Genomic DNA, 25021 nt, shown 5'->3' with positions numbered 1-25021 from the left:
AAAAGGATATGAAACAAGAGCTCTTACTCGTGCAGGGATGTGAAGAGAAGAATTCTTCCTGGTGCTCAATTGTTTTGAAATGTCTTCTCCGTTGAACAGTCCAAACTGTACTGACTCTTCTGGTGATTGGCAAAGGAGAATACACAAGCAATAGAGAGGCATAGACCTAAAAATTTTCTGAATAACTTTTATTTTCTTCTTTATGAGAAAATAGGTACATAGTCTTATTGGCTGGTGTACAAGCATTGACATTTTCTCCGGGTCCCATCCTTGTGATGGCTCCATCTATGATACACTTTTTCTTTCTGAGGAAAGCTTCATCCAAAACTTACCCTCTCATGCACAAGCGGCCTCCACTGCGAGACTCTTCGCCACTCCCTTGCATGGATCACCAAATATCTCGGTGGAAACTCTGATGCTACAACTCCTTTTCCCAGCACAAGCCTGTCCAGTGTGGATCCATTAGAATCAGCACTAATATGGAAGATGGAAACTAGATTGTACCTACCAAGGATTAGTACACAGAGAAAGTAGATTGCCCACGGAAAGAGACTAAAAGTTCATCATAGGTTCATCTACCATCTCTGATAATGTCTCCGAGTAGTGTGTGTGTGTGTTTTCTTCTGTTTTGAGAGTATCTGTACAGTATAAAAAAAAGTCCAAGGACATCTGAACTATCATTTAAAATCTCATGCCTCCTTATCTTACTTAACGAAAGTTCGATTCTTGCATAACCTAATGCATTTTGGACACTTTCTCAAGAGAATTTTCACTCCCCCAACATGCTCTATGCACTAACAAGATCAGATCAAGAGATGCAATAGCAGAGTTTCCACAAGAAAACTCATGGCTCTCCATGCAAAGGCTTGCAAAAAAAATTGACAGCCTGCACACTCAGGTCTGCCATCTGGATGTTGGACGTGAAACAACTGAGCTGGAAGCTACACTTGAACCACAAGTCCAGCTAAAGACACTAAATTTTATGTTCCTATTAACATCTGCTGGGCTTAGTGGTTATTGAATCCTATCACATAGTTCCTAACAAATAACTACTATCAAGAACAATGACTTATGTTCACTATGCTAGTTAGATGGCCAGTTACCTGCTGAACAATGGCTAGAGCCCCATTACTGCTGCATGGACTATGTTCAAAAGTCCCACAAGTCCCACGTGGAGTTCCAAAACTTGCAAACTTGATTGAAGAAATTAGTTGATCAGATGATGGGCACTCCAATTGCAGCACGGGTCCCAATCTCTTCCTAGTTTGTACGTTCGATCCCCACATATCCACAGGTGGTGGATGATACTCAGTTACATGTGCACACAAGCTTCGTGCTTCTCTCCCTGCAAAAGATATCTCTGTTGGGTCTCCACCCATCTCCTCAAACAATACTAGCGTGTTGCCACTTGGTTGCACCCATGAACGAGGAACATGGTATCTGTGTAAGATGAACAAGATCATCTAAATGACATACTTAAAGGATAGTAGAACTCTCCTCCTAAGCCAAAAATAATAATAGTCATAGAAATAATAAATATAATAATAAAACAAATAGGTAAATAAAAGAAACAAATCTTAAAAGTAACTTCTGGGACACTTACAATTTCTGAGATGGCTTGCCACAACCTTTGAGACATTTATTAGAATTGTAAGCTCCTCTGTAATTACAATAATTGACACAACCATTCTGTGAAGCAACATTAGTGGGCCAATAGCGTCCAATGCTCCGGCCATTAACCCATGCCTCACCCTTCCCCATGCCAGTAAAATCTATGGCAATGGGATCATTTCCATCCGGTGCATCAAAGTTTGTCTGAGGTAACAAAATTAAGAGGATTATAATTTCCCTAAAATTAATCTTAAGATACTGAGCCACCTTCACGTTCTGTTCCATTTGAATGCAAGTGAAGTCTGATTTGAGAAACTTGAGACTCTTTGTTTGAATTTTACCTTATACCATATCAAAGGTTGATTCTTAGGAGAGTTGGAACCTGAGACCCACTGGGATGACCCACCACCTGAAAGGCCTAATTCCTCACCTTTCAATCCAATCTGCACTATGTAGGAAAGAAAATCATTAGTGGCTTTGCTCAACAGATTCAACAGATTATTTTACCCACAGTAAGCCCATGCAAAAGACACTGAGAGCAAGACCTGATACATCCATTGGCTTGAGGATAGATCTAGAGTTGCGCTGGTCCCCTTTAGCTTAACAGGGCCAGTAATTCCAGCACCCCAAGTATCAAAGAATGCCCCATAGTTCTGGAAACAGAAAAAGAATATACTTTCATATGAGAACAAAATATTGTCAACCATGCTACTTTTTTTGCCTGATTCAACACCAAAATCAGCCCCCCCAAGCTTCTTATTGTCCAGTGCTTCAGAATGGTTTGTGATCAGGTTAAACATGTCAATTTTAGACTGTTGAAGCATAGAATGATTTAATAGTAAGATTCATTTTTTTTAATAAAAATGAGATGTAAGATTATGATATCATTCTGAACATTTCTTACTTGCTTTCTAGGAGATCTGGTTAAATTCAAACATTTGCCAAAGAGTTCTAGCTCCTGAAATAGTTTTACCTGGAGACCAACTGTAACACTTAATAAATCAATAGTATTTCTCCCAAGTGCAAGTGTAATGTCCTTCTCCAAGGTGACCTTTGCATTATCACTGTCTCCCCATCCACTCCCTACAACAGCTCAAAGTAAAATGAATGAGAATGTCAATCGTTGGATCACATCAGCACAAAAGTTAGCAAACATAGCTCAAACAAATTGAGAAAGAACAGGGGGTCGAAGCAGGCTGAGGTCTCCTCTGCTTTAATTCTGTTTGGAATTTCGGCATAAAATCCACACCTGCCAAGATCCTGGGTTTTTGTGAAATATAACTTCCAAATGACTAACAGATCATTTCTAAATCTTATGCATAAAGATTTGTGATGACAAACTTTTCTTTCTTTCTTTTTTTTCAGAATGAAGCATAACTCCCTTAATAAGGCATACTTTGTTTCACACATGAACATGATCTGTTTTCCCAGCTGAAGGTATCTATGTGGATCCAAAATTAGACAAACTTAGACTTGGTAACAATTTGAGGGGGAAGAATCATTACCTGCAAGTTTCCCATTGACAAAAGCATGGAGAGCATGACCAAGTGACCCCACATGAAGAACAGTATTGGTTCCATTTGTAAGAAATGGTTCATCTCCTTTAATATTATAGCTGTCGTGAAAGACATGAGTAGCATCTCGTTATTTTCACTGCACATACAAAAGAAACACATTTTTTGGCAAAACCATCAGTTTACCTTATTGAATACCACAGATAGTCACTAACATCAGCAGTAGTATTAATTTGCTCCAGCAGTCTAGATTTTGTGAAGGAGTCGCTCTTTGAGATGCCCACAGGTTCAATCACCCAACTCCAACCTGACTGGAATACTTCAGAAGAACCAGCAATATTTTGGGAACTAGACTTAAGGCTTTTCATCTCCAAACGAGTAGTTTGTGAGTTAATCTGTCAAAAGACAAGCATTTATAGTTTTACTTACAAGTTATACTGTTCTCCATTGGAATAGTAAAAAACAATTAAGAGAAAAAGGAGTCCAAACACCCCAGAAGGATATGAAACTTTCTTGCTGAGCTAAATAAGAAACCGGGTCTTTAATAAATAAAGCAGAAAGTGTCATAAAGCACAAAATAGCTAGTTGACCAAATAAGACCACAATGATGCGAAGTTGCAAGCCAGAACTGGAATCAGAACAAATATAGGACCAGGCCTGGTCTGATTCTAAAGTAATGAAATTTTGAAATTTCATCTTTGACCTTTGACCAATCTAATGTAGCTACAACAATACAAAGCGAATAATAATGGGTTCAATCTTGTGTCCTAAATGCAAAAAAAAATGCATCAATCCATTTTACTTTTCAATAATTTCTATTTAGTCAAGTTGGAAGTCAGAAAGCTGGATTTAGTGCTTCAGAATCTATGATTCCAGTTACTTGCTTTACTTTTTAATCAAACCAATTTTCCACTTGGGTTCATCAGCCATTGACCAGACAAAGTCCATTAAAGGGCCCATAGTACTTCATAAAACACAGGAATTAAATAGTGGCAGATAGTAACTGTAGCTTATAGAATTTATAGAAGGCATTTCAAACCTTTGCTGTGTTGAAGAGCACATTCTTGCAATCAGGTAGGATGCTCACAGACCAAGCAGGTAAACGATATGAGTTACCATTGAAACTGACAGTAGCATCAGACTCTGTACCAATATTGGCTAGAAAAGCAGCACAGCTTCCTGCATCTGTTTTATACACATGGGCCTGCAGTAAAAAATGTATATCCTTATAATCAGAAATGAACCATTTCTTATAATAGCAATTGACAAATGCCCATAAAATTTTTTTTTTTCAGGTCAGTAGCCTGAATGAAACTGATCATTGAGTATGATCACCAACCAACACCTATAAAAAAATCAGAATCCTTTACCAAAAACCTGTCATCTGCATTTGTCCCTTGTTCTCTGAGATGATGCAATTTCCATTATGCTTTCCAAATGCAGCTTATATTCACAGGTTTTTGGCATCTAATAAAAATTTAAACTCAACTGCATGTTGCAAGCTTTTTATTAGGTTTTCATCTGCAAAATAGCATGGTTATGTACCTCCAAATTTGGACCTAGAGAAGTAGATGTTGGATCAGTAGCCACAAGAGCTACTTCACAAAGTTTTATGGCCTTATGCAAGTCTCTAAGGTGGCCCCACTTAGGTTGCCTGACAATCCCTGCAATACAAACGTTGGAACATGTAACCCACAATCACGGCCAAGATGACCATAGAACAATTTAAAGGTTCAACAAATATGGCAGAATGAACATTTACCATACTCATCAATCGGTGCATCATAGTCATAACTAGTTGCAATGAAGGGCCCCCCCGTTGTGCGACCGAAATTTGTCCCCCCATGATACTGCCAATTGGTAACCGGGGCAGGAACCGTTTATTACATTTCTTGCTATTTCAAACCAAATACAACGCCCAGAATTTTGAATAAATATTAACCATCAAGTGCAATATTTTTTGAATGCATTTGATAAAATAGTACCATGTAGTAATTCTGGAAAGTACCACCCCGCTGGAAAAAGCGAGCAACAGCAAATGCAAGGTCCTCAACTGGTCTATATGGCGCTCTCCCACCAAAAGAAAGGAACCTAAAAATTTTATATACATCAGCCCTTGTGTACTATTAGTTGAAAGTCATATTAAAGTTGTTTAAACAAAGTAGAGGAAATCCAAACACCTTACCATCCACTCCAGTTTTCAGTCCACATCTTTGGTTTGTTGGCAGAGTTTGGAGTGAACTGGTCACAGTAAAACCCGTTGCAAGTGTTGATCTGCAACACAAATGACCAGTAAACCTTGTTAATCCCACAGACAGAGAAACAAGAGAGTGATTTAGGCTCAAGAGCAGTGATCCTAGCTGCGTGCTTAAAAATTTGATCTTGCCATGAACTTGCTACTACACTTCTAACCCCAGACTCACTAAAAATAAGGAGGACAAAGAATTTTCCACTCACTACAGGGTCAGGAGCATCTGCCTGCTGGCACATGACCCAAGGTACACCTGTATCTAAAGAAGTAGCCATGGATGCTGCCCATTTGATATATGATTTTCCAGCTGATCCATACGCTGAGTCAATATTCCCATACTCGTTTTCTATCTGCATGAAACAGAACAAAAAACACATCAGGCATTGGAGTCGTGGAGATTGTCTAATAATGAATTCGAAAGGCACCAACTAACCTGGGCCAAAATGACTGGACCGCCTTGGGAGGCAAAGAGCTTCTCTTGCTTCATCATATCCACAATTTTAGCTGTGAATCGCTGCATCTCTGTCTGAAAAGACAAGCAAACATGGTTAACAGTAACAGTAGGAGGATTGTGTAAGAGAAGATTCAAAGACAACCTGGTTAACAGTAACAGTAGGAGGATTGTGTAAGAGAAGATTCAAAGACAACCTTGAAGGGCTCGTTATCTGTCCTGAATTGGATTCCAGGGACAAAATGCAACCAAAGAGGGAATCCACTGTACCCAAAGAAAAGAAGGATGAATGAATAGAAAGAATGTTTACACTTTGTAGGGAATTAATAATCTCAATTGATGAGCACAAATGCAACGCAAATGATCAAGACTGATTTAACTACGCACCCATAATTCCACTCTGCACAGACATATGGGCCAATTCGAAGATGAACCAAGAGTCCAGCATCTGCGATCGTCTTCACAAACTTGACCAAATCTTTTCTTCCTTCGAAGTCATACTGCAGTATTCCCAATAAATTATTTAATAGAGAAAATATGGCATTTTCTTATAATAGCTAAAAACATTAACCATCTTGCACAAAAGAAAAGTTCAAATAAAGAGCCAACAGCCAAAGAGAAGAGGCGAACACCAAAAAATTTATAAAAATCGCAGAGTTTGCAGAGTCTCTGAATGCAGAGACCAAGTAGGACGATCAAAGATAGGCGGACAAGAGTGCAGGAAAACAGGAAAGAAAATTCTGTCTCCGGAGACATTTTAGCATAATCTTTTTCACAGAAAAAACTCGTTTGCAAACAGATAATGTCAAAACATTAATATAGAACAGCGAAAGAAGTGTAGCATATCTGTGGCACCTTGTTTTGAGCAGGCTCGTGCAAATTCCAGAAAACATACGTTTCGATCACGTCCAGACCTCCCTCTTTCGACTTTGCAATCAAGTCCGGCCACATCTGTAACAAAGGAAAAGGAAAAAACAGAAAACGGGATCACATATATTTCAGATTCTTTACCTATGACATGTAGAAACTTGTGTAATCTCAAGTCGTTGGACTGACACAGAAAGCAGAGGGACGAAGAAAATAACCTCAGGAGTACTGCGAGGATAATGTATAGACCCAGAAATCAACACCCTCCTTTTTCCATCGATCACCAGCGCCCTATGATCGTAAGTCACGTTGGCGCCGCTCGCAGGCTCCGACACGAGTACGGCCACGAGCAGAGAGAGCAGAAACACCAATGAGCGTCCCCTCATCTTCCGAATGCAAAATGACAAGAACCCAGTTTCTGAAAAGGGTAGAAAACGTGAGAGAGAGGATAATCAGTGCAATTGTTCTCCTTCTCCTTCTTGTTTCAGCTTAACCATTTCCGATTCCTTTACGTTGCTGTGGGACAATGCTTATAGGCTACAGCAGAGGTAGCCGAACTAAATTGCGCCTGAAAGGACACGCCACCGCCGACCTTCCCCCCTGCTTTGCGTTGTCGTCTTCCGAGGGGCTATCCACTATCCTGACTGTTAATTTTCTCAAGATGTCAACAGCATTGTCATTTTTCTTCTTCTGCAGCTGCTCTCTGGAGATATAAAGTGAAATGAATGGACCAAAACTCTCTCTCTCCCCCTTCGCTGTACATTAATAATTCTTTCCTCCCGAGTTTCTTACCTTGCCTTCCCAGTTGGGAACGGTGAAAAAAAAACACTGGCGGAGAGAAAACTGGGGATGGCGGGAAACAATTATCTGACTGTATTACTGGTGGAAAAAAGAGAGATTCCCTCTGTCACTTCTCTCGTGAAGAGGACGAAATTTTAAAGCAAACAGTACCGTTACTCTGTTAACAAGGATGAAGGAGAGAGAAACAAAAGACAGAAGAGACAGAAGAAAGAACAGAAAAGAAATTTTCAGGTTCTAGTCAGCCGATTGCTCTGTCCTCTTCCCACTTCCTACATATTCTTCCCCCTCTGTCATGCTCATCCCCACCCACCCAACCCACCAGGAGCTCATTCGAGAGGAACCCATTTCAGACGATTCAAGGTAATTCAGGCATTGATTGGATTAAAAATGGATTTCACGGTATGCACTTTTGATGTAATTTTGACAACAATCTGACGAACAAATAAGAAGTTATGGAGTACTCCCTCAAGAAACGGAATCAGGCCATCCATTAACACGAGAAGAATTATTTAGATAAAAAAATAAGACCGAATCAGAAAATCTCTGAAAGTATGCAAATTTGTATGGATAATTTATATATTAACTAGCAATTATGCACCAAAATTACATCAATCAGAGAAATAATAAAAAAAATTGTTATGATTTTCTATAGATTACAATATGTGCATTATTACTAGGAAAAAAAGTTCATTTCTTGAAGCATGAACAGTTTGCCAACAATTCAAAAAGCCTAATGAACCTTTTTTAAGCTTCAATGGAGTCTTAGCCAAATGAAGAATACTAGTATGGTTTTACAAAATCAAGACCAATAAGAACACAAAGAATCACATAAATGTAAGTGGCTAAGAGTTTAGATTAACTACTTGCCTTATATTAAGGGTGATTGAGACTTAATATTAGGCAAAGCAAATATGGTTTACAATTTTTTTTCCCCCTCAAACAAGGCTATTTACATTATTTATAAGGTTGCCATCTTGAAGACTCATCCAATTATAAATCATAAATGTAATTTTGGATTGCATGATTAATCCTTGTTGTAATCAGGGTTTTTCGACTCGAATTTGGACCAATTAGCCCCTATGAAATCCGGGTCATCTCACTTGAATTAGGTCATTTTTTTCCGAGTTCAAAAGTTGCACTTGGGTGAGCCAAGAGAACTGTAAAAAATATAAGAGGTGAGGATGACTCTTGCCTGATCACACCCTCTCGAATCCAAATCGACCTCTCGATTCGAGTTATCAAGATTATAGAATTATGATAATAGTTATAGAATAAGTTCCACCATACTCTTGGATCATGTTTTATTCACATGGGGTTAGTTCCATGCTCACTCTTGTTATTATTTGTTATAATCATACCCATTTTTCTCTAATGATGATTATGATCAAAATTATCAAATATATTGCTTATCACTTAGCCCTTTCTTTGCTATATTATAATCTTTTATATGCATAATAAGACCAAAGTGCCTTCCAACGGTGTGAATGATCTTTTTCCATATTTTACATGGTCCATTTCATGACTCATAATATAATGTTATTCATCGAGTTTCGATTACAAATCAATCTCAATACAAACCACAAATATAGAAAATAAACCATTATTTTTTATTTGATAAGTTTTTATTCGACCTTAATCGGATAAATTTCGCTTCTTTTAAGTTCAAAAGCTAGACTCAAAGGTAAAAAATGGAAGAACAATGTCTAATCCAATACAAAAAGCCATTTGATGCAAAATATGTGAAACAACTAAGATAAACCCTAACTAGTTTGATCCCCGACGTAGTTTTTCAAAATCTGGGTCAACTCGGCCGAGTTTACACGAAGTGTTACCATGCATGATTTATTTATAAGTAGCGTGACGTGAGAGGATGTCTACTAATTAAAAAAATTGGGATATAATTAAATTGAGTAATCAATTCAAATGGGTCTAAATTCGTCTTGGATTGCGTCCTTTAGCTTTTCAAAGGGGAAGGAATAATGTGCAGGACTTCTTTTCCCTTATTTAACATAGCACAGCATCGTCGCTTCCACTCAAAAGGCTCAGTCTGAGGGTGACCCTTGTCGCCTTCACCTGTGCCGTATCGGTATCATGTGACTTGTAACATGCTACATGTCATATACATCGGGGGTATTATAGATGTTACATAGGCCCTATTAGTGCCCTCTATATTTCACTTACGCTGGGTAAAAAGAGGGAAAGTAAAATACAACTGTATTTCACTTTCCCCGTTTTAGGCACAATGGGAGGGCGAGCCCTCTGGATTCACTCTCCCTCCCACAATTACATCGGGCTAGGGTTGGGGCTGTCGGGAGGGATTTGTCGAATTAAAAAGAAAGGAGAAAGAAAATTGAATCACCAAAGACACAATTGGGAGACAACCACTTCATTAGCTTTGGGGAAGAAAGCAACTTCACCCCACCCAATTCATTATTTGGTGTAGTGATTAGGGAAGGATGGGCAGTTTAATTTGGGGTTGAAATGTTTAATTAACATGGCTTTATTGATTAAACATTTGAGATGGATTTTGATCATTCCAATGGAAGGTGGGTTAGTGATAGAGATTATGGATAATTGTTATCTGTTATAGGTTACAAATGGATAGGATTATAGGATAAGTGTTATCGATAGGATTACATGATAAATGTTATTTTTAAGATTTACAGATAATTTTTATCAGTTATCTCTATCAGTTAAAAGGGTATTAATCAGAATAGATTGTTTTTAATGTTTTGGTCTGCATATGCAAAAAAAAATAAAAAATGTGCATAATAAAAATAATCAAATTAATCAATATTTTTTAAATTTTAATTTAATATAATCATAAAGTAAAATCTAAAGCAGATATTCAAATTTGATCATTCTGATAATTCTAATGTTGATTTAGCTTTTTTAATCGCTTTTCCAAGTCAAATTACGTAAAGATTGAATGATTTTGGATAATTTTTTAATATTTTTTAATAATCTTAACTTATTTAAACGATATTGGTTTGTCACATTGAGTGCTTAAAGTGATTTTTGTAATTTCCACATAATATAAGAGAATAAAAGTTTTCTTTACTAAATCCCCGTTAGTGTCCCCGGTTGAAAATTTATATCCCAAGAGAAGTTTAAAATGTTGTTCCTATGATTCACATTTCCAAAAATCCTTCAAAAAAAATCTTATTAATGCCTTACAGGGAAATTACATGAAAAAATTTAAAAAATTTCAAGAAAAACTAAATGGATTTGTTAGTGCATTTTCTAGGGAAATAAATGGAAGAATATCGTCATAGAAAAACAAAATGATAGGAAATCATTTTCTCTTTGACTAATTTTATATTGGAAAAAAATATTTTTAACAGGTTTTCTTACATACATGCCACCACAGGAAACAACCATGACATTTACTATAGTATTTTTTTTACTAAAAATAAAATAAAAAAATAATTAATTTAAAAATAAAAAATAAAGTAAAAATTAAATGATAAAAATCACTTTAATGTTTATTTATTTATTTATTCTTTAATTTTCTATTGGAGATAGGAAACTCATTTTTTAATCCTTTTTTAGCATTTCTTATAAGTAAGAGGAACCAAGATGCATCAAACATAAAATCTTTTCGTCCCCAGAAATAACACAAATGTCATTAAATTTTAATTAATAGGTAATTTTTTCATACACTTTCTGGTTGGCACAGACACACCGTAAATCGACAGGATAAGAAAAAGGTGTAAATAATTTTTTAGTCATTTACGGTAGTTTTAAGGGATAAAAAAATTTACATATTTTTTCCTCTGATCCAACAAGATATAAAAAATAAATTTTTATTACTAAAAAATAAAAATAAATTCAAAAGACATGGAAGATGGGATTTCTATTATAACATCATCCCAACCATATTATTTGACATTTTATGGACCTTGCAACTTCTAGGGCATGTTAATGTACAAGATTAATTATTAGAGAATTATCCTTCTTTGGAAAGAATTAATCAATAAAACAAGTGGTAAGGGATGTGAGTCACCTACATTTTATGGACTTAGTTTAGTTCAAGCCCATAACCCAATTTATGATCCAGATATGGTCCATTGGGCCAAAATTTAAATCAATCCCAACTACTGAATCGGTTTCAGACTTCGGAGACAGGAGGAAGTCACAGCAAGCAGACGAAAAGGGAACAATGAAGGGAAGGAAAGCGGAGGTTGTTGAGGTAAAATCTTCTTCAGAGCACGAAGAAGAAGAAGATGATGATGACGAAAACGTTGCAGCTAAGGACCACAGCAACGGCAGCCTCTCTACCACCACAAACACCAACATCAACCACCGTTGTGCCTCCCAAAGGAGAACCTCCGAGGAGAGCCTTGACTGCTTCTCCATGCCCAGGGTCAGACGTCTCATGAAGACTCAAGCCGACTTGCGTTCCAACCGAGAGTCGCTGTTCCTCATCTCGGCAGCAACAGTAGGCGTTCGATTGTCAACATGTTTTAGACCCAATGCTGGAAGTAAATTTCTTTTGTCGGTTCAGAAACTGAAATGGGTTCTTTTATTTGGTTGTTTTGCAGGCTACGTTTCTTCAGCAACTAGTCCAGGATGCATATGATGAGGAACCTCGGCCTTGCAAAAAGTCTGGTCTTTCTTACAACAATTTGTGTGAGTAACACCAATTTTTCTTTATGTTTTGGGCCTTTTAATTATTTCGTGTTGGATAGAATGTGTCATGCACGATGTTTATGTTAATGAGGTGATCGGCTGCATTGAAGACTCACTCAGAAAAAAAAAGCAGTTTTTTCTTACTTTGTGATTAGTTTACTTATTTTTTCGTTTTTCTGAATCTAAAAAAATCGCTTGTGTGATTAGTACTTACTTTTTCATTTTTTTAAAGTAATACTTATTTTCTTTTCTTCCATCACTCTGACCATCTGGATGCTAACCGTAATTCGTTAACCATGGCGTATGCTAAAACTATCAGCTTATGTTGTTTTTGTAGTGTGTTTTCAAGCACCTGGAGATCATCTTGAGATCTCGTTAGGACATGTAAAGCTGATTTGCTTTCAAAATTTATTTGTTTGTATGACGCAAATGAGTTACTTCTAGTCTTCCTCTAAGGAAAAAAAAATCAGTGTGCATGTCCTTCAAATTTTTAGAAATTAGCTGAAATGAAAAAAAGACCAGTTCTCATAATATATGTATGAAAAGTTTTGGTTTTATCAAGTTTGAAGAGTAAGTCTCGAGTGTACAGTTCAACTGATGCTAGTTTTATGCAAAAAAGTAGTGGCAAATTGTTTTTCAGGACAAGAATCCAGATGTCTTCGCTTCCTAGAAATAGTAGTGACTTTGTTTATATGATAACCATCTGGATGTTAAGACACTGTTAGAAATTATGGTTCAATGAATGAGGAAAAACGATGCTTCTTGGTCATTTTATCTAGTATGGTTAGTTTCTAAGGACAAGATTTTGATTGTGATGGTTTCATTGGATGCTAACCTAGGTTAAGATCTTATTTTCCTATAAATAAATCTGATAAAAGAATTACGAGTTCACATTTTACCATGATGCTCATCATATGACCCTTTTCTAACCTGTACGTGTTCTCTTCTTCTCGCGTTGCCCCCTCCTTTTCTTCCTTATCATCAGTTAGTAGCACGAGTATGATCTTTGTTACACCATGATGTAATTTAGTTTTAACACTGAAACTTGATCTCATTCTGTTTGAGTTCCCCAGGATAAACCCATATTTTTTTCTTTGGTGAGGTTGCTTGAATTAGAGGAGAAATGGAATATGTACTAATCAAGTCAATATGTGTTAGGTGCTCAAAAGTTTCATTTTAGTTATTAGATTTATCTATATTTTTATTTGTTCTTATTCTATGGCTTTTTTATTTTCCTATGTGTCATGGTTGATGTTGATTTCAAGTTCGCCCTATATTTTCTCACTTTCCAATGATAAAACTGAGATAGTCAATTACTATAACTGTAAAGACCGTGGAAGGAAAAAGTTGTTACTGCCAACTTGATTCCGGACTCCTCTGGCATTAAAGCAAACACCTATTCTACATACTAACCTCCTCTTTTCTTTCCTTTTGGATAAAGCTTTTGAAGTGGACTTGAAAATCAAATCTTCTGTCTATTTACATTCACAATGCCATTTATAAAATAAATAAATAAATAAACAGCAGCAAGTAGTGCTGCTGGTTTCAAATAATTTTTTAGAGTCCATTCAGAAGAGCCAGACAAAATCATGATTTCCCCTTTTTTTTTATTTTGGGGCATGTTATCTCACTCATTTGCACAACTGATGACCAAGACCTCGTATTCATCGCAAGGTGCTGCCATGGTTATGATCATTTGAATGATTGCTAAAACTTGTTAATAATTCCATAGAGAGTTCTGCAGCCTGATTACAGAAAGACATTCTTATGGAGATTGTTTTAAGTTGTTCTATTCGGCTTTGCATCTCTGAACTTCTTGTACTGTTCTAGTCTTGTTGCGTTTCTTCTTTTCCTCAAATATGAAAATATGAGAAAGGCCACTAAAGTGACACTTGAACTCACTGTTACATGCATACTGAATCTTTTACATCTGAAGAGAAAACATTAGTTCTATATAGAACATAGCTTCTACAATTTTTCATTGTTATGTTGCCCTGGCTAAAAAATAATTGATCATTCATAGTCTGCATATCCTTTAGTTGATAGAGTGAGAGCAGCTACTTGACACTTTCCACTAAGTTACTCTATTTCATTCTGATTGTTTTAGCATCAGTCGTTTCCAAGCAGAAGAGGTACGAGTTCCTTTCAGGTAGCTCGCTCCCCATAAACTTTTTGCTTCAGAGCTAAAAGACTAACATTTACAACAGTATGGATATTTGATGTTCTTGCTTCTATTGTTGGCTCTTGCAGATTTTGTGCCCAAAAGACTAAAAGCCAAGGATGCTTTATCAGAAAGAGCTGTGTTGGAAGAGGAAATGGGATGAATTATCTCATGTCCTTCAAGCTTGGGATTTGAAAGAGATCTTGTTGTATTATTTGGTCACCAAATGCTTGATCAGATTATTCTAGTTGAGTTCATTCATGGAAAAGCTTCATATTTGTGCACAAATCTGATAGTTGAGTTCATTCAAGTTGAGATATCATCATAGATAACTAGATGGTGAGATGAAATTATTCTAGTAATTTGCTAAAACAATGCATTCCCACATGCGTAATAAATAATAACACTCTTGGATTCCTTAAAAGTCCGAACAGCCAACTTTAGTTCAGGGATAAAGGTAATTCTTGTGTTGAACACGACCTTCTTCACAAAAGGAAAATGATTGGGAGGAGTTTTAAAGCTTCTCACTGCCTGCACCTTCTTCCAGCATGTCTTCAATTGAGTGCAGTTGGTCGATTCATGGTTTTGATGATTGAAATTTTGACTTCCGGGGTGTTTTGGCCAACTGAGTTGTTAAAATCCTTATAGAGTCAAAACCTCGGTATGGATGGATCATAAGCCTCATCATCAACTCTTGGTTCCCAAGAACCCCAAAACTTCAGACAAAATCAGTTTGAACTGTCAGGTCTTGTATGCCCAAGTCACTGTACAAGTTATGCACATGCCGGAGAATTGGATGATCATCCGATCCCTTTGTTACCTGTTCCATGAAAGTATTGATGTGTTATACAAGTACTGTGCTTTAAAGTACAATTTCTAATCCAAATCAACTGATACTTTCCTAGGAGAAACCGAAAAAAAAAAAGAAAAAAAAAACAAAAATAAACTGATAGATAAGCAAACTAATGAGATACATCAAAAGCTTCTAAATATCAGGAAAATGGCCAACTATGATGCAGTTCCTTCCTGTTTACCTGTATTGAAAGAGAACCAATGACATGACCTGGCACCAACTCCCAGAACTGAGACTGGGAAACCTCAGAAACTCCTTCAACAGAAGTAATCTAACCATAAAATTTCATTAGAAAGCAGATGGTGAGAAATGAACTACTTGGTATTCGTTAGGGAAGAAAGTAAAACAAGGTGGTCAACTTACCTGTCTCAAGCACTTCGTGAAAGCAGAGGATGGTATACTTGGGGGAGCCATCTGCAGCAAAATGCCGCCAGTTGCTTTAAAAAGAGGCATGACAACCACAAAGACCATGCTTGACACCAGTCCCAGGCATAGCACCTCAGCATTCTTCACCCTGAAATAAGGAGGAGCACAACTGTAAAACACTTCAAAACAGAAGTCTGTCATTTTAAAGAAAAAGAACAAATAACTAAGATTTTACCCGAGGGCAAGAAGCCATGATGCTAAGATCAACCCTGCACTGAAATGCATGCATACAAGCTCAACTTTAAGTATTTTAAAGATCTTCAGAGCATAAGATGATAAAAGTAGGCAGGAAATGAAATTCATTCAAGAAGAATATCTGCCTATAATAAGCATTTAAAACCTTCGAATGGAATCTGCAAGGACATGCAAGCAGACGGAGTGATTGTTCATATCTTCAGCTTTCCTGTACACTGCAATATACAGAATAAGATAAAGCGGAATTACAAGTTAAAAAAAAAAATCATACAGAATTGAACAGAAATAACAATGTTGGGTTTTTCCAGTGGCCCTCAAATTGAAGATAGAGATTTATTAGCACATCTAATGTTTTAAATCTAAACGATCGTAAGTTTCCTTTGAGACAGCCAATGAATAAACATACCAAGATTAATACGAGCATAGCTCCGAAAAAACCATACACCAATTAAGTTCACCAACAGATTGGTTACCGCTGAAACAATCAAATAGTGCCTACATATAATGACCAATAAGCAAAACAGATTAAAAAGTCAGAAGAGAAAATGACTATGATAATACAAACTAAAGTTCATGTGTGACAAATAAATTGTTGTGGCACTTTTTTAATGGTGAAACAGAAAGAAATGGGCGGGCACTCCACAAGCATATGTTCTGCAAACTACAGCTTTCACCTAGAATAGAGCATAACCCTTTGTTTCTTCCTCTTCTTCTTTTTCTTCTTCTTCCCATTTTTTTTATAAATAACATTGATTAATGAGCTTGGGGAATACATTATTAAATTTCTACCACAGACATATTAAACATATGATTTTTTCGACTAGGATTAAATATATGAATAAAACGGATAAACGTGTGAAGTCACAAAACAAAGAGATAATTTAAGTGGGAACTAGAGGAGCCCATAGTTAAAGAAGAGGAACTTTGTTAATAAGCATTTTAATAATACAAGATGGGAAAATACACAGCAAGATTGTTTTAGCCTTTCTGCTATTCCTACAGTATCAAGTTAATATTCCTTGCCAGACTGATGAATGTAAGAGGGTAGCATCAAGTAGGTTGACATTGGTCCTAAATAAATTGACAGAAACATTCCATTTGTGTCGGGAACTTGTTACATTGTAAAGAAACAACCAGTCCATTTCTGACAAAAGAATAATAATTCAATCACTCTTCTTTCCTGTCCAGTACTATTCCCTCACTATCCTGTTCATAGAATCTTCTAACTCCCCTAATTTCCCTTCTCCATTTTGGGAAATTTTGTTCTGAAAGATAAGTTGCTGACCGTAACAATGAACCTACAAAATGATTTCTCATAGTGTAACAAGAAAACAAATTCTGACATAAATTACTTACTTATGCTCAGATTCATCTTGTATGAATGCATGGAGTGCTTCCACAGCTAATGAGAATGCCATGAACAAAAGAAACATCTGTCTAAACAAGCAACAGAAAAACCATATGCTTATGTTAGCTCTGAGGATGAAAAAAAAGAAAAAAGAAAAAAATATTTGTATTGCACTTAACCATGCTGGCATAATAAAATAAATGAAACTTTTTTCTCAAGGAGCAATAAAGGAGCAGAACTACAAGGGAATTCGTTAACATGATGAAATTATCAATACAGAGCAAATTAAAGCACTGACTATGAAACGTGTAAAATATAGAAATTAAGGAGAAGTAGAGGAGGAAAAATAAAAGAGAAGAAATTGAGAAGGCTGAGTTGAATAGAGCAGCAGCCATTGGGTCCAGAATAGACCCCAAAATCACTTTTACTCACTCAAGGAAAGAGGTACAAAACGACATAAATGCCCCTCGACATATAAACCCTTACAACTCCTGAATGAAACAAAAATTTAAACATATGACTCTAACATAAAGATAAGGTCTTTGGTATTGGGTCCAGAATAGATCCCAAAATCACTTTTACTCACTCAAGGAAAGGTACAAAATGACATAAATGCCCCTCGACATATAAACCCTTATAACTCCTGAATGAAACAAAAATTTAAACATATGACTCTAACATAAAGATAAGGTCTTTGGTATCCTATGATGGCATACAATAATGGTAAATAACCAAAATAACCTTTGTATAGATATTTTCATACTCTATCATGTTGGAGCATGTATATCAAGGAGCCCCAACTTGTTAGAATAATTCCCAAATTCTCTCTTGCCCAATGCTTTAATACATCACCAAGCTGATCTCCGGACTTGACAAAGGGAATGACTATAACTCTACTCGTGCAACATCACAAGCAAAATGGTAATCAACTTCCACATGTTCAGTCTATTCATGGAACATTGGGCTATGAGCAATGAATATTACAGTCTAATTATCACAATACATCTTTATAGCTTTTGCAATAGAAAAACCCAACTCTTGCAACACTAACCTCAGCCATAGGGGTGGCATCGAGCCGAGCCGAGCCCAAACCTGCCTATGTTCGAGCCGAACCTCGTCTCGAGCCTAAAATTGTTATCGAGCTCGAGCCCAAAAATTTTAACCGAGTTCGAGCCGAGCTCGAGCTTCAACATACATTTAAAACTTTTCAAAAAATATATATAAAATAAATTGTATATAAAATTATGTATACATTTTACATAAAATTGGGCATAACCTATATATATAATACATGTATCAGATTGGGCATGACCTCTACTTAAAATTGAGCATAATCTATGTATATAATACCTATATAAAATTCGGCATGACCTCTACTTAAAATTGGGCATAATCTATATACATAATACTTGCATAAACACTCCATAAAATTGTCTATACATTCCATAAACACTCCATGAAATTGTTTATACACTCCATACACTCCATAAAATATTCTAAACACTCCATACACTGCATAACATTATAAATAAACTTCATACAATAATCAAACACAACAAGATTAAATGAAATATCAATATCAATTTACAATCACCCAAGTAAAAACTATAAATCCTTTAAATAAAATCCTATTACTATTAGTGACTTATTAGAAAATTATAAGAAATATTTTAAATTTTTCTTAGGAAACTTAAATGGACCTCTTATTGCCTCTTCTAGGGAAATAAATAAAAATTAATAATCAATCTAATATATTATTATACTTATCGTTACATTTTTAATCAAATACAATATCAAACACAAAATTGCAATGAAAATTGCTTCATGCTAAAAGTATTACAGCATCAACTGTTAAATACTTATTCAAAAATTTTCTATACAATTTTCTACCCCATCTTGGCAGGAAAATCTTACTTAGAAAATTATATGATTTTTTAATAAGAATTTTCAATTAGAAAAATGTTTACAAAAAACATGAGATACTAATAGTTCATCGAAACTTATTTCTATAAAATGTATTTTTAATTTGTTCAAGAGCTATGTGGAAGGAGAGTTTAAGAAAAAAGTTTTTTTTTTTACTTTATGATCTCGCATGTGCGAAATCATCTTTGTGCGGGGGAGGGGGGAGATTATTTCTCCCCTGAACTTACAGGTTTTGGTTTTCTGCCGAGACGACGTGGAGGGAAGGGGGTTACAGCGTCGGGGAGGACCTGTCGTCGGAGATGATGCTTGCGACAGAAGCGGCGGTGACGGAAGTGGCGGCGACGGCTAGGAGAGGAAGAAATCGAACGGACGGCCACAGAAGCGGCCGACGAGCAGCTGTCGACGGCGATAGAGGCGGCAACAATAGCCAACAAGAGGGGCTTGACGGTGACGAGGGGAGGAAAAAATTTCCCCCCCCCCTCACTCTCGCTCACGCTCCCGCTCCCTTGCTCCCGACTCACCTCGAGCCGGCTCGCGAGCCGACGAAACGAACCTAGCTTCGGTGGAGCTCGGTTCGTTAATTTAAACGAGCCAATTTCGGAGCTCGAGCTCGGCTCGAGCTCGAGAGATAACGAATCGAACAGAGCCGAACTCGAGCCGACTCGGTTTGAAGCCACCCCAACTCAGCCACAAAAGTTCACTAATTATGTGGGCCATTGCTAGGTAGCTATGATTTTGTACTAGAATGGGCCACAACATTTCATTTCTTCCTTTTCCAACTAACTATGTTTTTACCAACAAAAACACAAATACATTGAGGTAGATTTTCTACCCAATTTAGACCCAACATAATTAGCAACAGAATATCCTTTAATCTGCAAGTGGTTATGTGGTGCGTACAACAACCCTTTTCCTGGTGTACTCTTCAAATATAATAATAACCTGTATGTGGCTTCCAAATATATCTTCTTAGGTGCTACATAAACCGACTAACAATACTCACTTTAAAAGAAACTAGGCACTACTTTAAACTCGAGTTAGCCTAGGCAAGCATGACAAATTTATCTCAGCATTGTTTCAAAAATGGTTAGTATGCCTACATTGGACGCACTTTCTCTCATCACTACCATCACTACAGCCTCCTCCATGCCTAAATGTATCTTTGCCTCATCCTCATCCACCCAGGCGACATCCACGAGGTCTCTCAAAGACCCTGAACCGGCTGGATATTATGGCCAGCAACTTCTATCTCCTTCTTATCTTGCTGCCTGGTGGAACTACAGCTACCATTGCACGCATTACTCTATTAAAGGCTTTTTTTGAGTGTAGGCACAATATCATACGCAAGTATTTGGGCACAAACTGCATACTATTTAGAGCCCAAACCATCAAGAAATTTGGCCACATGAATTCACCCCTGCTGCGCTCGAACCTCAGGTTGGTAATGGGATGATGACTCTCAATCTCCTATAACATACACTATATCTCATTGAAATAATCAATAACTGATCAATCTCCTCTTTTTAATCCAAAGAACCTCGTGTACAATTCATAGATCCAAGACAAATTTCTCTCTTGATCATAAAAGCTTAGTGACTTCCAAATCTCTTTTGAGGTCTCACAATTCATCACTTGCTTCTTATATTTTGACTCCATCTTGTTTAATAACCATGTCATGACTTGATTATCCTTTGCCTCTCAATCACCAGTCATCAGAATCACCAGTCATCAGGTCAAGAAGATCATTCCTCAAGAATTGTCTTCCGCTTAGCCTTCAAATAAATCCGAACAGATTTAGACCAGCCCGAATAATTCCGTCCATTCAACTTTTTTGTAGTGATCACAATAGGATCCTTACCATCTAAATTATCAAACTCTTTGACTAGTGTAATCGCTTCATTTGAATCAGCCATCATCTACTATAAATAGACAAAAAATCTCACAAATAACATGCTAGAATACACTACCACAACAACCAGCATCATAAAACCACTAAAAGAACAGTATATACCTGTGCAGATGAGGTGAGGCCCACACAACACAGAAAATCAGGGCACCGAAAGCACAATTGATATTATCACACCATTATCATCCACTAATCTAAGAAAAACAAGTTGAATAGGATGTCAATCAGGGCCCAAATCAACTCTGAGGATGATGATGCCGGCAGTCTGCAAGTTTGGAAGACTTTTGTAGCCATTGCATTCGGATAGAAGGACCTAAACTATAGTTGTTCAATTGATAGCACAAGCCATTAACCTTATGGTTATGGCACAAAGAAAGATAAAAAGGTCTAACTTTTATCTTCTATCAGCAGCAATTCTGAAAAATTCCCCCTTCTTGGAAGAGTTTGAAGACTTGAGGAGAGAGAATCTAGTAAAAAACTCACAGCAATCAAATTTTATGCTCGGGTACCATGTAAAATATAGAAATTAAGGAGAAATAGAGGAGGAAAGAGAAAGAAAAATAGAAGAGAAGAAATTGAGAAGGCTGTGTTGAATTGAACAGCAGTCGTTGGGTCTGGAATAGACCCTAAAATCACTTAAGAAAAGAGGTACAAAATGACATATATGTCCCTTTACATATAAACCTTTATAACTCCTAATTACACCTCCGGATGAAACAAAAATTTAAGTATATAACTCTAGCATAAAGATGTTCTCTGCTATCATATGAGAGACATATGAAAGTAGTAAATGACAAAAATACCCTTTTTATAGCTATTTCAACAAAACAAATAAGAACAAGCCCTTCAAAAATACCTAATGTGCCATTTCATGCCACACATTTTGTCATAAGCTGCAGTTTAAGTGGCAAATACGTACATACAGATAGGACAACATTATTGCAGAAGGAATCTAACATAGTGGTGATGGTAGAGAGAAACTAAGTCACCCAATTATAAAACAAGATAGATCATGTACTATAGCATCTCCATGCATGCGTGTTGCTTTAGTAACCTTAAGCAAACACTATCTCCTCCACATCACATGCTGAACAAATTAATATCATTTTTAGTTCTGGTTCTACATGTAATATCCTCTGAAAATCATAAAAAAGCAACCTAAGATTAAAACATTTTCTATTTTCCTCTATGCAGGTTAGGTTACCAAACAGATTGAACCTTGTCACAGATTTCCAAGAGAAAAGAGCAGATAAAATAAGTAGGAGTTTTGCAAAAGGCAACTCAGGAGGAACTACACCCTAGAAGAGACTACAACCAACAAAAATCACCATAAAGACTGCCGAAGAGAAACAACATTTAGCAAGTTCCCTATCTGCCACAATCAGCAATCCAGGTACTTACAGCATTGGTGAAAGCCGCTATGACCTCTAGCCTTTTGTATCTGGAAAACACACAAAAGTAAGAATAGCATAAGCATCTGAACAGATTAAAAATCCTTAATCTTAGACACATCATCATAAGCATCATCAGAACCTTATCCTCATAACATCTCCTCCTACATTCAGCTCTATCATTTACAAGCACCATTTACCCAAACAAGATCGCCAGGGAAAAAGAAAGACAACGGTCAAAATTCAACATAATAATGACATAAAATGAAGGTCAATTTGCATCACTGAACTACAATTTCTATCTCTATCAGGATAAGTTAAAGTGTAACAAGTGAATCCTCAAACCCATGTCGTAATACCTTAAGATTACACAGTGATGCCAACTGCAAAAACGCAAAAGAAAGAAAAATTAAGCAATTTTGGCTATTCATGCAAGCAGTTACCCATTCATTTTACAAAAGCAGCAACATCCAATACACTCGTTTACAGCTTCCCTTCATCAAGTTCAACCAACTTTCAAATAGCAGCACAGAACATATTAGTACATATTACTATCAGTTCAGACAAGAAATTTGTGTATCATAAGTATTCAAGACCACTCAGATGTGGCACAACATCCATAACATTCTGAGAGATCACCATTAAAGAAGATGGCATACAAACATGGTATCAGGTGTTAAGTTCTTGTTCTGGTTGGAAAAATAGAACTTCTTTTTGTAGAAGCAAGAGATGGAGAATCTTCTCTTCCTCCTGGCACTAGTCTGGTAACAAAACCCCTAAGGTCTTCCCAACCAAACATGAAAAAACTTTTGTTTCCTTTTTTTAGAGCGAAAGCAAAAATCTTTAACATAAATATCAACAGAAAAAATATCGTCCAAAGAGTCCTAACAGAAGCAGCTTTAGACACTTTTATACATGACGATTTAAAATATTTGTGTTTCCTAGTATGCTACATGTCATGCTTGAATTTCACAAGTTCACGGAAAATTGAACTATTTTCACATTATTCAGCAAAAAATACAGACATATTATCGAAAAATCATCATCAAAAGTGAGACATCAAGTTTGATACAACTCAACAGCCAAACAAACTGATCAGTTTAAAGAAACAGGTCGGGATCTTACCCGTAGGTGTACACACTGTCAGGTCTTTTGCGGGAAGCAGCCATTGCAAACAATGAGAGGGTTAAGAGACCGCAACCGAAAGTCAAATGAAAAGCATCAGAGACCAAACCTGCAAAGTCACTCCAACATAAGACGACCCCAGAAACCATATTTCCAGATTACGAATCAAATCCACGGGCACAAAAATATGCTTATACCAACACGCCCGGAGAAAATGCCTATAATAAATTCTGCTGTAGAATAAGCCACATTAAGCGAGATCATGAAAAACAACCGCTTCATTGGCCTACTTCCAGTTCTAATACCCCGTGCCGCAGAGAACATAGCCGACAGGAACGTAATTTTTCCCGCAGAAGATTCATCATTCCCTTTCCAAGTAATTTCATCACTATCAGGCGCATAAGCATCAGGTGGAATACTAATACTAGACACGCTCCGAGATAGAAGCGGCCGAAGCTGCTCATGCGACGTGGACAGGGGCGTAGAAGCATCAGATTGACGGAACGAAGCCTGGCGAGAGAAAGCGAATCTCCGATCACTTCCCACGATCCCAATCTCCCCGTTCCATGAATTTTGGAATTCGCCCTCCGCCATCCGCCTATTAAATGACACACTTTTCCAGGAAGCAAGCCTCTGAACACCAAGACCATCACGTGAAGCGGTCTGACTCTCCATCCTCACAAAACCCAGAATCCCAACCAAGTCAATCCTCTCAAGCTTTCAAATCAAATACTTCAACCAGGACTTAAAGAACGCTAGCACTGTTCCACACACGATCCCCTCGCTCCAACTTGACCCACGAAAAGAACAGACAAGAAATAACTACCATCTTTTTATCTCCAAATCCTCGTTCGAGATGATCCCCCTTGTTGACTAATTTGGTACGAAATCTTTATTTTTTACACTACTAGAGAAAAAATCCCGGACAGCGTAAAATCTGGGGAGCTATGAACAGAAGGGAGACTCAGCGAGAGTAAATGACAGTAGCAACGGGTTCAAGGGACGAGTTCGCGCACAAGCCCGATCTTTAGCCCTCGCGCTCTGCTCTTTTTGAACGGGAGGAAAATCTATGAGAATCCGTGCAGAGACATCCACTTTCAGAAACAGACGACCGAATTTTCCAAGTCAAGTGGTCTCAGTAAAATCGAAGCGACCACGAACGCTGTGGCAGACTTGCAGTCCTCGATGTCGGCAGGGGTCGATCCGTGCTCGTCGCGGCTGCAATCGAATGTGGGCTTACGTTGGGCAACGAGTATGGTTGAGCCAGCAATTTAATCAACCAGATCAGGTTTCTACAACATTGGATAATTGTGATATTAGTATTGATGAATCAAACGATAAAGTGATCTCTATAACTTTTCAAAATATTGATTTCTTTCATTAATACACTGACATATAACCTTAAAAGAGCAAGTGGGAGTAGCTAAATTTACATTACAAAGTGGAGTCATAGGTGTAGATGACACCTGAAGACAGTTTTAGAATTCAGATGTATCCTCTTAGAGAATCAGAGATAAGTTAGAGAAACTTGCCACTAGATTGCTAGAGATAAAATAGTCCTATTTA

At 37.1% G+C, this 25021-nt stretch overlaps 3 protein-coding genes across 3 annotated transcripts; 1 reads left to right on the top strand and 2 right to left on the bottom strand.

Moving 5' to 3' along the window:
* Positions 1-147: 147 nt before the first annotated feature.
* On the bottom strand, positions 148-7371 carry LOC137944959 (beta-galactosidase 8-like). The gene is made up of 19 exons (XM_068790785.1): positions 6913-7371; positions 6683-6778; positions 6215-6327; positions 6025-6091; positions 5810-5902; positions 5583-5726; positions 5311-5399; positions 5111-5216; positions 4888-4975; positions 4671-4789; positions 4165-4329; positions 3312-3520; positions 3117-3226; positions 2585-2694; positions 2157-2264; positions 1953-2054; positions 1604-1815; positions 1104-1440; positions 148-444 (listed from the first exon to the last, which is right to left on the bottom strand). The coding sequence occupies exons 1-19, from the start codon at positions 7078-7080 to the stop codon at positions 337-339; spliced, it is 2544 nt and encodes an 847-aa protein (XP_068646886.1). The 5' UTR covers positions 7081-7371; the 3' UTR covers positions 148-336.
* Positions 7372-11606: 4235 nt separating this feature from the next.
* LOC137944958 (DNA polymerase II subunit B3-1-like) lies at positions 11607-14647 on the top strand. Its single transcript, XM_068790784.1, has 4 exons — positions 11607-11936; positions 12040-12127; positions 14235-14276; positions 14378-14647. The coding sequence occupies exons 1-4, from the start codon at positions 11658-11660 to the stop codon at positions 14449-14451; spliced, it is 483 nt and encodes a 160-aa protein (XP_068646885.1). The 5' UTR covers positions 11607-11657; the 3' UTR covers positions 14452-14647.
* On the bottom strand, positions 14614-24784 carry LOC137944957 (metal tolerance protein C2). Its single transcript, XM_068790783.1, has 10 exons — positions 23653-24784; positions 23456-23564; positions 22341-22380; positions 17119-17195; positions 16169-16257; positions 15908-15977; positions 15743-15781; positions 15505-15655; positions 15323-15412; positions 14614-15108 (listed from the first exon to the last, which is right to left on the bottom strand). The coding sequence occupies exons 1-10, from the start codon at positions 24128-24130 to the stop codon at positions 15007-15009; spliced, it is 1245 nt and encodes a 414-aa protein (XP_068646884.1). The 5' UTR covers positions 24131-24784; the 3' UTR covers positions 14614-15006.
* Between the last annotated feature and the right edge of the window lie 237 nt (positions 24785-25021).

The sequence above is a fragment of the Aristolochia californica genome, unplaced genomic scaffold (assembly GCF_029961685.1).
Source record: "Aristolochia californica isolate CCGP_79_NKW_82.1479 unplaced genomic scaffold, dmAriCali1.0.hap1 SCAF_11, whole genome shotgun sequence".
NCBI lineage: Eukaryota > Viridiplantae > Streptophyta > Magnoliopsida > Piperales > Aristolochiaceae > Aristolochia > Aristolochia californica.
The sequence above is the reverse complement of the archived record's forward strand: the minus strand, read 5'-3'. Positions and strand labels throughout refer to the sequence as shown.